Source organism: Oculina patagonica, chromosome 4 (assembly GCF_052425735.1).
Source record: "Oculina patagonica isolate OP01 chromosome 4, crgOcupat, whole genome shotgun sequence".
Taxonomy (NCBI): Eukaryota; Metazoa; Cnidaria; class Anthozoa; order Scleractinia; family Oculinidae; genus Oculina; species Oculina patagonica.
Genome location: NC_135761.1, coordinates 49,413,790 through 49,428,063, shown reverse-complemented (window position 1 = coordinate 49,428,063; position 14,274 = coordinate 49,413,790). Strand labels below are relative to the sequence as shown.

Genomic DNA, 14,274 nt, shown 5'->3' with positions numbered 1-14,274 from the left:
TCGTGCGTTATATCTTTACAAGCCCCAAGCTTCAGCACAATACAGGGCCGTAACTAGCAAGAGGCAAGGCGAGGCACTTGCCTCGTCTAAATTTTTACCCAAAATTAAAAACGAAATCTGTTTACCTTGGGAAAATAATCCCCAGTTGATCAGATTGATTTTTCTCAAGAAATACCTCATGAAAAATATCTCTGAAAGAGATTCAGAGCTTCTAGCTTTCAAAATTTTCTGGAGGGCATGCCTTAGAACCCACTATCAAAATCTTCCCTCGACTATGACAAAGGTCTGGTTACGGTCCTGAAATGATGCATGCTTGGCATCTAGTAAGCTCTGCTAGAGTGGAAGCACAAGCTGTTAGACGAAGGCATTCATGTTTCTGGGTTCTCTCATTCACCATGCCGGAAAAGATGGCGACTGGCAAATAGGCCTTATTCGTATTCTCGGTATTGGACTGGAACTAGCTTGCAATGGAGGCTCATGCGGGCGAATATCATTGAGACGGAATCCACTAGGAAGTCGAGTAATATTTATTAAAGTTGGACAAAAATCAATTTCCAGAATAATTTAAATCCTATTGCGTTATTTCCTACCCTTAATAAAAGGTAAAGATGTAAGTAATTATCCGTGATAACACCAACAACAATTTCTTATCAGAGTCTGAGAAAATGAATTTCAAAGTTCACAAGGTATAGGAAAAATCTCACGTGTAGCCATTTTGTAAATTCATCTTAAGCGATTCAGTGGAATTCAGCGGAACTTCAAAATGTGTTTTCGATGTGTGGTGTTGTTAGAAAAGATTTCTTTTGATAAGATATTTGAAGCAGTACTAAAAAAGTTTGCAATAAGGTGGAAATAATTCTGGTACAACAATTTCTTATCCGAGTCTGAGAAAATGATATTTAAAGTTCACAAGCTATGGGCAAAAGCTTACATCTTTTAAGCGATTCAGTGGAATTCAGCGGAACTTCAAAATGTGTTTTCGATGTGTGGTGTTGTTAGAAAAGATTTATTTCGATAAGATATTTGAAGCAGTAACACAAAAGCTTGCAATCAGGTGTAAATAGTTTTGGTACATAATTTTGTCCAATAACTACTCGAAGTCCTGGCGGATTTCCTCTTAAAAACAGCTTCATGTCATTTGCATTTGAAAAGATTACCCGCATGAGCCTCCATTGCACGCTAGTTTCAGTCCAATACCGAGAATACGAATAATTAACAGTTATCCTGCGAAATCGCGCGGAATATCGCCTGATACTTAGCCGACGAGGCCGTAGGCCGAGTTGGCTAAAATCAGACGATATTCCGCAAGATTGAGCAGGATAATTGTTTCATTATTCAACAAATTGTCAACGAAACACATTTTGCACTTAGAAAAACTGAAATTATGCGGCGCTTTACAAGATTTCGGACGAATCTTCGCAACCTACGAATATCGCAGGATATCTGTTATGTACGGATGACAGATATCGTTAACATTTTGACCATATTTGGGCAGCGCGCGCATGTGTTGAATAATAAGGCCTATTAGCCTGTTGTTGATTCCTTTTCAAGCGCACGAAGTGAGCGCGCCTGGAAAGTAATCGACTGCACATAGGCTACTTGGCTGGCAAATTGTAAGGTAATTCTAAGCGCACGATAATCTTAAAAAACGCCTCTAAAATCACACAGAAAGGTTCTTAAATCTTGAATCTTAGCATTATAACAGGGATGAATTTAATTTCGCGAAAACATTTGCCTTTTTGTTTTCTGTTGGCTGTGTTAGGTTCGCAAGGTATTGCGTGTAAGATGTACAGCCGCCATCTTGAATTACAGACGATAATTTAAGTCAGTGCTGACACAAAAGACGAGCTTTGTTTGCTTTGTCCCTAACTTTTATTTCGTTATCATCGGATACATCGTCTTCATTGACAACAGCATAACCCGGTAAATTAAAACCTTGAATGATTCCCTTAGAAAAATTGTGTAACTTTAACCAAGTTTTCCACGTGTTTATTTTGTCTTTTCCCAGTTCAGCAGGGTCTGCTTCAGTTGTCTTTGACCTCTTTCTGCGAAAATATAAAAGTAATTAAAGCATTTAGATGACTTTCTTGTCAATTTATTTTTCATTGCGCCGTTTGGATGCAAATGAATTGCAAGACCCGCTTTCGACAAATTAAGTCTTATTTGATATTATCGTAAATAATAGTTATTTACCAATAGAAATGCACATGGATAAGCCCCGCCCTCTTCTCTCCATGGAATATGTTTCTCGCGAACATTCGCGTGATCCGAATGCCCATCTAACGGCAGCATGCCTTTACAGAATTAAACGAAGTTCAGTGGCCATGAAGTGTGTTGATCGTCTCCAAGTTTCCGTTTGGAAATTACGAGGAGGAACAAAAACCCTTATTAGGGGGACAGCTTCAGTATCAGGCAGGTTTTATGTTAGAAAGGCTAAAAATCCATCATCTTCTTATAGTAATAAGTAAATGCTTAGTACATTTTTAACTAATCGAGCAGGGAGGGGTGGTTTAGTTGACTTGCAGTGGCATTTACGCTTTCCACAAGCTTTGGTTTGCTGTGTTCGTCCCCCACAGGGTGGAGTACCCTGGCACGTACGAGTCCTCATCTTCAGTCCTCCTCCCCCGCAGGTCTGATTACACTTGGACCATGCGGACCACTTGTTCCACTCTAAAATAAAATAACAGAACATGTTTGATACTAAGCAACATCTATTCTTGAATCACAAGAACCCATTCACACAGTGCTTAAGAAACTGTACCTAAGGCCCGGCAAATTAATAGAGCATTTTCGTATGCTGTGTATTGAACTGGAACTAGCTTGTAATGGAGGCCAATACGGGTAATCTTTTCAAATGGAAATGACATGACGCTTTTTTTAATGATATTCCCCCGCTTTAGCCTCCATCGCAAGCTAGTTCCAGTCCTTTACCGAGAATGCGAACAACAACAACAACAACAAAAGTTTATTTGAACTGTAAAATTACAAAGAAATGTTTAAACAATAAATAAATTAAAAATACATACAGTTGCTGGTCACTCAAAATAACTAAAAAACTAAACTAGTTGGGTGACCACCATTTATTAATTTAAAATAAATACAACGTCAGAAAAGAGACATTTTACATTTTACAATTTTACACAATTAATTAAGGTGGTAGATTACAGAACAAATAATTCTTAAACACGTATGTACAACAACAACAACCGCAAAAAGATAATAGTAAAAAGAAAAAGGAAAAAAATGAAAAATGGCAGAAATACCAAAATTAAATTATTAGTAGAAAAACTTAATAGAAATTAATGAAATGCAATGATAATTCTCTTTTAAATGAATAAGGAGATAGAATCTTAAAGCGAAAATTGTCTATTGCAGTTCAATCAATCAATCAATCAATCAATCAATCAATCAATCAGTCAGTCAGTGAGTCAGTCAATCAATCACGAGTTTACTTTAACTCACAGCCTCCTATTGGAATTGGCGCAACACCAAGTTTGTTTGAAAAAGTGACACTCTGATTATGACGTATTTTTGACAGCATTTTACCGAAGTTTTCATATGACCCCTTGATCGGAATACCAGCGCACAAGCCATTTGGCCACCATGCCTCCCTATCAAAAAAATAAATTAACAATAAAAGACTCACGACAGCGGCCTGTGTTGCATGATCGTGTAACATTAGAGTCACCAATGCAAGGTTTGCCGCCGTTGGACGGGGGAGGCTGAGAACAAGTCTTGGTCCTTTGTTGTGATCCTCCGCCACAGTTTTTGTCACAGGCAGACCAATCTGACCAGGAAGACCAACCACCATCCACGATTTGAACTGGTTGAGCTAACGAAGGAATCAAAATTACGTAGTAATTGTTTATGAAAATATTCATGACGAGTAACGTGTGTATTTACCGAGTACAATTTCCATTTTTGAAAGTGCTTGCGAGAATTATTTAGGCGGTTGTGGTTGGGAATGATGAAGTACTTGGAATTAAAGTTGTGGTTTGGACAAGTGAGTGAGTGGGCGGATCCCGCGTCATGCATATTTGTTTTACACCAAGGGCTAAATAAGATACTAATCTTTACCATTCGAACGATTTTCGCTTGAGTGTCGTAAAACCAAAACCAAATTAATCTCTCTGGCCAATCACAAAGACACAGAAAATCTAATTACCCAATCAAAACTCGAAGCAAATACATGTAGCTGGCGTGAAGCGCAGGAAACGAGCAAGTTGCGATTGTTTTTGGTTTTACTTCTGATTGGTTGAGAAAGTGGCGCAAGATTTTCAAACCAATTCCTTAAAGCGTAGTAATTGAAATCCAGAGCAAACGCGAATTACTTTAATAATAATAATAATAATAATAATAATAATAATAATAATAATAATAAATAATTTACTTATATTGCGCAATTATCAATTTAAAAATTTTCAATTGCGCATTACAATATAGTTAAAAAAAACTAAAAATTTAAAATTTAAATTCACAAGCTAAAAAAGATTAAAATGTATATGACTATAAAAAGAAATGTACAATTAAAAAGAGACACTCAAGTAAAAACTTTAGACACTCAAACTTTAGACACTCAAGTAAAAAAAAAAACGTTCTAAAGAGATAGAAACACTAATAACCATGAAATGTATACTTTTCTGTTTCGTTTCAGGTGATTTGGACTAAACTAGTAACGACTACATGTATCAGATATTAAAATATTTATGCTTGTCTCATAATTTGCCCGTGTTTTCTATGAGCAGCTATGCACACCTCTGTCAATCCATGGAGCAAAATACTGTAAAAGTAGCGTGCCTTCCCTAATAACACATGCTCTCAACCTTTGAAACCACGCATACAGGTTTAATATAATTTTTTCCAAGTTTATCCTACTTGAGACATTGTTTATTTTCTTTTCGCTACGTTACCAAAAAATGTTACGTGTTTTATTTGTCCAAACATCAAGTTCGAAAACTTGCAATTTTAATGTCACCGAGTTTACATCTTTGCCCTATCATTTCCGCCTGAAATTACGTGAAAAATGAAAAGGAAGTACTCACGGCAAGGACTTATGTTGCAGGCTTGTGTATCCTGAGCGTTACCACTGCAAGGCTTGCCGCCATTTGACGGGGGAGGCTGGGAACAAGTCCTGCTCCTTTGTTGTGATCCTCCGCCGCAAGTTTTATCTCAGACAGTCCAATCTGACCAGGAAGACCAACCACCATCCACGGCCTGAACTGGTTGACCTAAAATACCGACCATACATTAATCATTTTTTGTCGAGAGTAAACGCTTCCGAAACTTTGGAGTTAAGTGTACTGAGAGTAACAAAATTGCTACTTAGGATACCCATGGTGCTACGCGCTATTCAGGATAGTTCGAGTGCTACTAAGGGTAACCCAAGTGTTATCAATAGAATAACTGAAACTTGTTCCCAGTGCATCTGGAGCTCGGAACTATTCTTGCATTTCGCCGGTGCATCCTAGCTCCCCCTCGACGTAATTGTCATTTTAGAGATTCGTCGTTGTATAATGATACGTTTCCAAGTTTTCCACAATTTTTAATTTTTTTCTTCTGTAATTTGCAGTATTAGTGAATTCTTAATTTTTTTAATATTTTTTAAAGATTTATACTTTTTAATTCTCAGAAGTCAGGAAGAAAAGGTAAAATCCAAGATGGCGGATTTTATGCTGTCAAATGACATCATAGTCATCAAAAAACCATCCTTTGTTGCTTTTACAACAAGAACGAAGGTGGTTTCATCAATCCTTTCCCTTCTAGTTAGTCATACAGTAAGAGTTCGATGTATGAGCAAATCCTTTATATAATGGTATATATAAAGGACTGTGTCACGGATTTTACCCAAAATTAGTCATAGGAAATGTTCACAAAATTTGGTAAAATATAAAAATAACCGCTTTAAAAAGTGAAGAAACATTCCGATAACACAGCAAATACAAAAAGGTACGGATGGGCAAATGTGAAGAAGATTTAAACGGACATATTAAAAAAATTAAGCTATGGTTTTGTCATTTAGATCCAAAGAAATAATTTCTTCTTAAACATTAAGTTTCATAGCGAGTATTTGTCAAAACTTAATAAAATAAACTTAAGGTGGCTCGTACCAGTTTTCAGGTTTTTGACTGTGCGACGTTTGGAAGAAAATGGCCAAAAAAATAATTAAAGATCGTAACAATTTTTTGGTATAATTACATTACCCATTGTGTTGTTGATCCAAAATACCAATAATTACGTCATCAGTGGTTACCATGGCAACAATAGGCAATGATTTTTTTGGACCCTTTTTCAGCTTCCAGTGCTTATATCTTGAAAACTAACTCGTGATAACTTTAAGCATATGAAAAAGAAACTGTATAATTATTTTAAAAAAATTCTACGAAGCGGATTTTTTGCAAATGCAAAAAAGAGCAATTTGTATGTAATTAAAAATTCCTTTCGTAGAATTTTTTTAGATTTTTTCTGGCGTTTCCTTTACATAAAAGGAAAATATTAGGGCAATAAAAAATAGGGGTCATCGGGTTAGTTTTCTTGCTAAAGCCTTCGCGAACTCAATAATTCCCACGCGCGTTTCCGCGCACTTTAAAATTTCGATTTTAAAAGTTTGGTATTTACTCATGCTCAGTTCTGACTACCGCTGATCTTTGCGGGCACATACGCGCGCAACACGCGTGGACTTCCCCTCGCTTTGTCTGCGAAACTTTTCGGCTCAGGATTTCATGGGATTTAGCCAGTTTCAGTTAGCGCCAGTTGTGCCTCTTAGGTCTTACTGTTTAGTATTTCTTTGTCTGAATAATCATGTGTTTGAAAGCGAACTCAAATAAGCTGAAACGAAAAAAGTGGAATTGAGTCACGATCTCCGACAAGATCGATCGTAGCACATGCGAATTTGCTTTTGTAACTCGAGCAGCGAGATCCGAAAACATTTTGACTGTCGAACATTAAGTTGACTTAAAATGTTCTTGTTGAAAAAACTTCAGTTTAACGCGGAATTTCTTTCTTAAAATGAAAAAAAAGCAACCTCGCACTCGGCCGCCATGTTTGTTTTCCTTTTCAAATCTCGCGCGTGACTCGTGGGCATGAAGCGTGACGCGCGCGCTAGTCACCAGACTTCCCACGCAAGAAAAACCGGTACGAGCCACCTTAAGTCAGCCATGACGCAGTCCCTTTATTTTTTTTTTATTTTTTTTTTTTTTGCACCTTGCACTACTTCTACGTGCTTACGTGAAAAGGCAATATTTAACAACTATTCACCACTAGCCACCGACACTGGGATGAATAGTTGTTTTAGTATATACTAAAGGATGATTTTTTACTAGTTTATTTCTGTCAAAGGTAACAATTTACTCGCGAGCGTTGCTCGGAGGTGAATAGCAAAGGATATTCGGAGTTTGAGTAGCCAATCAGCGCGCGCCAAAAACGCTATCCTTTTCTTAGTATATACTAAATAGTATTCACTTTGTGATGGGGTTGCAAGATGGACTATATATTTGTGACAATTAATTATATTTAACTAGTCTACCAACCTGACTGCAGTCGACAACATCGAAATTTCTTACAGTCACTTATTGTTTAGCCTTGACTGAAGAAGCCTTTTAAGAAGAAGCCATCAGGACACTCATTCATTCGATCTGTTGTGAAATCCACATCCACATCCTTACATTCTCCATCGGTATCCGCGCCACCTTTGAGCTTGCAGCATTCACCCTTTGTGATGTCACTTAGCCATTCAGTGCCGGTTGTGGTAAATCCTTGAAACACGCGTCCTGCAGGGCATTCAGTCCAGGATTCTGACCTTGTTTGATAAAGTTGGTTCAAAGCAATTGTACGTTACGTTATTACATCAAAAATCAATCAAACATTTGAAAAGGTAACTTGAGAGTCTGAATTTGACTGGGTATACTGTTTTTATTTGCCACATACAGAAAAAAGCACTACTTACAATTTAATTACTTACATTACTTACGATACATCGATTACATTACTTACATTAATTACTTTACAATAACTTACATTACTTAAAAAACGATACTTAGAGTACTTACAAATACAATACTTTTTTGGTGGACCAAAATCTCAATGGGGTTAACTATAAGCTGTCAAACGGCCTGAAATTTCACCGTCAATTTTTACCATTTACCGTCAAAAGGCAGTTTTTGTTAGCCGTCAAAACGGTTTGTCTTTTAAATCTCATGATTTTAGCTACTCATTTCGAACTTTGTCTTTTAAATCTGAAACTATTTCCGGTCATAAAATGTTAATATTGATTAATCATTACTTAATCAATCAATTAATTAATAATGTACTGCATTAATAACAATTTTTTTTGGAAGTCTTGGGGTATGATGTAGAAATTTCACTTGGTTTTATCACTTAAAGACCAAAAACAAAATCCAGAACACAAAGGTAAATTTCAAAAAACACAAAATTTAACAGTAACTTGAAATCATGGAAGAAATTCCTTTTGATAACCGTCAATCTTCAAAAAACCCTAAAATTTGACTGTCATCCGTCAAAATCGGTAAAATGTAACCGTAAACCGTCAAAGCAACCCCCCCCCCCCCCCATGGAGACCCTCTTAATACACTAGTTACTCAACCTCGTTCCCAGGGCTTTTCCCTTGTCTAGGTACTATCGAACCCTCTTACTTACCACTTTAGTTCTTGCTCAAGGCAGTCACTTTCATTCGGCACAACTTTGCAACATTTTGCTTTTGAAACAACAGCCAATTCGCTCCAGGAATAGAAAAAGGAGTTCTCCGTCCTCAATCCTGCGACGAAAGAGTCCTTACTGTACTGCGATTGTGTTACTTGTTCCGGTTTGCCAAACGAATCCCACTTTTCCTCAGAACACTGTCCTTTGGCTGGGGTTATTTGCCAGGACAGGAACAGGAAAATCAACGTGGTTATGGCTGGCATGACGTCTTAATCTGAGTTTAAAATATAAAAGAAAGGTACATTCCAAATTAGGCTTTTCGGTGCGCCTGCGATCTTCTTAATAAGCAAAATGGGCAGGCGATCTCAGTGAGGCCAGTTCATCAATTTTCCCTTTTCTCTCATTTCGTAGGGCTTTCATTGTTCTTGAATAGTTAGCGGCAATAGGTGATACAACATAAATGAAATGGTACGCAGGAAAAGGCTGAATACTACTAAAAACTCTATTAACAACAATGTTAATTTTTCTTCTGAAAATGAGAACCTATTAAGAACGAGGCCCCATGAGGTTGTTAGTCTTTGGAACTCTCTGACACCCGAACTTAAACTTTGCCAACCCCAGAGAGAATTTAAACAATGCTTGAAGCGTCTACTTTTAACGGAATTCTTATGTTAATTAATTTTGATTTTTATTATATTCATAGTATATTTACAATATGTATTTATAGGTTTAAGTATATGTATTTATTTAACCCTGAAAAGCCTCATCAGGGATTGGTTAATAAAATTTGTATGTATGTATGTATGTATGTATGTATAAGGGGTTTTAGGGATACGGGATATTTAGGGAAAACATTATAGGGATACGGGATATTTCAGGGAAAATTATAGGGATACAGGATATTAAGAGATGAGATTGTGGAATATCGAACTAATGAGAAGTAATGGGGTATGGGATATTTAGGCCAAAAATTAATGGGATATGGGATATTCGGACCCCCCCCCCCCCCTAATGGGGCCTCAAGAACCTAGATAGCCTTAATCTGTGCTAATTCTAGCTATTTATTTAAGAACCTGATAAGGCTATCTTGGGAAAATGCAGGTTCTTACTCTAGGGATTTTACTGTAACTGAGTGTATCGTTTCTAAGATAAAAAAGAAGTTAATTTATCATGATTGAGAATTTGGACGGAAATCAAGCTAAAGAATGTGCTGCAGTAAAATATAAAAAACAACAACAACAAAGAATTGATTTTTAGTGCAGAATGCACTATTGTGATGGTTTGGTGGGTTGGCGTTTGCTAAACCCCTAAACCACTAAATCACTAAACCAATAAACCGCTAAACCGCTAACGCGGTGTAACTTTTAATCACCAATTTCTGTAAAGGGGGGAGGGGATGGAGAGCACCTGACCGTGTGCCCTTGGTAAAACGGGAAGTATATTTACGATACTTACAAATGAGGAGCTCAAAGGTATATATTTGTTTCAGAAAGCACTATGCTCTCCTTGTGGTACTATTCTTTCTGGAACAAAATACTTTGTGCTAAACGCATGCGCAGATCAGTCTACGTCACGAACATCGCGTGTTTCTTCTGCGGAAGGATTCGTGTAGACTCTGTGGCGCCAAGTTAAAACCGCAAATTAATTAAATTAGACACTAAGGCGTCATAGCGGTTCATGTGAAATAATTCTTGATAAGGAAACGCTGTTTTCTTAGAAAAGGCGATCTAGCATCTAGAACAATTCAGAAAAACAATTTCTTGAATTAATCAATAATATCTGTGTTATAATCAATGTTGCCCTGTTTGCAGAAAATAAATCACATTACTCTGTCATCGCGTTACATATGTTTTCGACAAAAACAAAAGAATATGTTACATCCGTTTTCGACAAAAACAAAAGTATCATATTACATGTTTTTGAAAAAGCGAAAGTATCTTGTTTGCTGTTTCAATATCAAACTAAAATTGAGACTAACGAAAATTAAAATAACAGGGACGTGTTTAGAAATTTTGTATTAAAGCCTAACGTGGTGTGCTTTTCAATGCGGTAGAATTTGTGGAATCCCTGGCGTTAATTTAATTAGACTTTAAAGGCATCACATCGATCTAAGAGAAAAACAAAACCTTCATGTTACATCCGTCACTTCCTTTCCTTTGGTTTGTACTCCATCGTTTGAACTAACTTCTGTATTATTTTGTAAAACCTCTGCCTGAGAGGGGCTTCGTGTGGAAGCGAAAAATTCTTTAGTGTTCGAACACGCTTTCGTGACGGTTCCGACATTTCTTGAAAGAAATCTTCACACTACGTGACTCTCGGTTTCATGCCTGAGTGAGCGTGTGACGTGTTCACCAGACCGTGGCGAGAGCATGGCCTTGCGCACGGCCTGCTTTAGCGACAGTTTCGGGGAAAAAGCCGCATTTTTTAGCGACAGTTTCGGGGGAAAAGAGCCACAATTTCGAACATTTAGCTTTCTTTGTAATTCATAAGTTGGGCTCTGCTTGTACACTGTTCTGAAAACTGGTAATTTTTTAGGTCATTTTCTAAATGCTGAAGGGGACAATGCGGTAGGATTGTAGGATCCGTGGCGTTTATAATTTAATGCGGTCTAAGAGAAAAACAAAAGTATCATGTTACATACCTTTGCACGAAAAGTTAGCGAAAGTTGACATAAAAACCAACGGTTCAAATGATTGAAAAGTTCCTTGACTAAGAAACTGTGCTGTAGTGTAAACTAATCGCCCCCGTGATTTAGTTGTCACGTTTTGTCTTTTAACATCTTACAAGTACACATGAAACTGCGTTTCAGACTGAAAGGTGAACTCATTTGACTTATTCTTAAGCGAATTTACCCTGTAAAATTATTATCATGCTGTCAATTGATTGGCCATATTGCATTCTGCACTGACCTTTGAGTCTCTGAGTTGTATTTTATGTTAATGGTTCATTTTTATACGAGAGCATAATTTCCAATGGTGACGGCCAACAAAATAATCTTCTTTTCTTGCTTTTTGGAGAAAGCAAATGATCATTTTAAATCGGGGTGCAATCGCAGTGTGTAAAGTTTTATATAACATAACTCGAGATCAGGCCCTTCTTTACCCTAGAAAACAGAATTTTAGACAGAGTTTAAACAGGCAGTGAACTGAATTTTCTCGAAATACATCGATTTTCGATTGAGTGTCGTAGAAACAAAACCAAAGTTAACACGCTGTCCAATCACAAAGAACCAGAACAATCCAGTGAACAACCAAAACACGAACTCAAGCAAATACATGTAGCTGACACGAAGCGCTCGGGAAAACGTGTATGAGCGAGTCACGATTGGTTTTGCTCTTTTTTAATTCGGATTGGTCGAAGAAGTGGCACGAGTTAAACGCAAATTAATTTCGACACTCAAATGAAAATCGCGCCAAAACAATTACATTTCAAGAGAGTTCTTATAGCTCAACAGGTTATTTCATACAAAATGAAACAGCTCCACTAATGCTGCCTTAACATGTTTTGTTTCTTATGGGTGGGTGGGTCGGTCGGTCAGGCAAAAAAAAAAAATGAACACTGGAAGGGTTCTGGGTTCCAGAAAAGGCAGCACATCATACCAATTGTTGTTAATAAAACAAGATCGTGTGCTTGTAAAAATGAAGTACTTGCTTCTTTGATTAGTGAATCTGGAATTTTTTTTTTACTTTCGAAAAAAATGGGTCGGTCGGGCGATGGGAAACGAAACATTTCATTGGGATGGCCTTATGAGGACACAATCAAATGAATGTTATGACAAGCGTTTCTCGAAATCGACAAGCAACATGTCAAATGTTGCCAGTTGCAAAAATGTGAAAAACATATTTTTTTATTGCTTTCAGTTATTGCAGTAAATAGCAACACCAGATCGAGAAAAGACATCAACAAACTGTTTTGTTTGATTTTTCTACGTGGAACGCCCTTATGGCAAGATCACTTGGCAATATGTTTTTTACCTTTCGTTTATTTGAATAATCTACAGTTAACAGCAAAACAGTTCCGGTTTATGCTTATAGAAGCATAAAATTAAGCCGTATTGGTTCATGCTTAGTATTTCTCTATCGAGTTATGGATGTACACGGGTATTTGAAGAGCACAAGACTAGAAGCCAGAATTGCTCGAGGCGTAGTTTTGCTTTTTCATGCTTGCGTCCCATGCGCGCTATTAAATAAACATGATTAAGACCGCGCGGATTTACGAGCTGTTATGTTATGATATGATATGGGTGCTCACGAAGGCTTTAATATAATGGATACAAACTGGACTTACCTGACTCTTGTCAGTCGAGCTCGGAGGAATTCAATAATAAAACTACCAGTTCACTGGAACATGTATAAAGTGCAGCTATTGTTTGAGCAAAAAGTTTTAAGGAGTCAATCAAATGTTTAAAAACACGTTAGCCTGCGTGATTGGACACTGCTATGATGCCAAAAGGTCCAAGCAAGAATTGTAACTGATATGCTGAGCACAGGCAGAAAATGCTCTCAAGAACTAATTATGATCAGTTACACTTTTACTTTTAAAATTTCATAATCGGTCGTAGTTTTTGTTGTTGTTTTTTTACACTTTTGCCTAAACGTTTTTAATTTAACCATGATAAAAAATGTTCAGCCACATTAGGAATCTCTCATCTTAGATATCACAAAAAGTATAAGTATGCCTTAAGGAGGCTCGATGTAGTTTTTTTAGCCGAAGGGTGGTTGTTTTGAAAATTAAAATTATCTAGGAAGCCAATGTTCGATTTTTGCCAAAATACACCATAATGATCAAATATGACCAAATTTTAATTTTTTACTCGTCACTTTGTCACAAAGGTTACCATAGCAACCATTGACGTTTTCTTTTGTTCTCAAACAAGCTTGGTTTTCTCGAAATCTAGACTGACACTTGGTATTCATTTTTTGATATGTTCAAGTACAGTAGATTTACTACCTGTGCTCAAAATTTTAGGAAAATCTGTAAGAGCGTTTTAGAGTAAATCAAAAATGAAGTTTTTGGTATTTTCTTATAATTTCTTACAATCGGCAGTCGATATATTTTAACAAATTAAAGCAAAAAGTCTTTCGCTTTTAGTTAATGGTCTTTGATGGTGTAAGTATTTATATTTCAGTGAGAGAAACTGTGCTCAAATAATACGAAACAATTTTAAGGCGCCTATTTTATATTAAAACGGTGTTTTTCTGAAAATTTCATTCTTGATTTACTTGAAAACGCTCTTACAGATTTTTCTAAAATTTCGTCAACAGTTAGTCAATCTACTAAACTTTAACATATCAAAATATAAACACCAAGTGTCAGTCTAGATTTCGAGAAAATCAAGCTTGTTTGAGAACAAAAGAAAACGTCAATCGTTGCTATGGTAACCGTTGTTACTAAGTGACGGGTAAAAAATTAAAATTTGGTCACATTTGATCATTATGGTGTATTTTGGCAAAAATCGAACATTGGCTTCCTAGATAATTTTAATTTTCAAAACAACCACCCTTCGGCTAAAAAAACTACATCGAGCCTCCTTAAGTATGCCTCATTGTTACTAATTTTCGCGGGAACTTAATTTTGCGAAAATGGAACGGCCATATTTCGCGGGACTTTATTTTCGCA

The 14,274-nt window shown here is 36.7% G+C and overlaps 1 protein-coding gene across 2 annotated transcripts; it reads right to left on the bottom strand.

Moving 5' to 3' along the window:
• Nucleotides 1–1,835: 1,835 nt before the first annotated feature.
• Nucleotides 1,836–13,016, bottom strand: LOC144650394 (uncharacterized). Of its 2 annotated transcripts, none has more exons than XM_078510061.1 (7): nucleotides 12,943–13,016; nucleotides 8,653–8,923; nucleotides 7,527–7,795; nucleotides 5,043–5,228; nucleotides 3,647–3,832; nucleotides 2,520–2,670; nucleotides 1,836–2,041 (listed from the first exon to the last, which is right to left on the bottom strand). In XM_078510061.1, the coding sequence occupies exons 2-3, from the start codon at nucleotides 8,916–8,918 to the stop codon at nucleotides 7,573–7,575; spliced, it is 489 nt and encodes a 162-aa protein (XP_078366187.1). In that variant the 5' UTR covers nucleotides 8,919–8,923; nucleotides 12,943–13,016; the 3' UTR covers nucleotides 1,836–2,041; nucleotides 2,520–2,670; nucleotides 3,647–3,832; nucleotides 5,043–5,228; nucleotides 7,527–7,572. The 2 variants fall into 2 exon arrangements, with proteins under 2 accessions (XP_078366187.1, XP_078366188.1); XM_078510062.1 differs by having other exon boundaries at nucleotides 8,653–8,929; nucleotides 12,948–12,998.
• Between the last annotated feature and the right edge of the window lie 1,258 nt (nucleotides 13,017–14,274).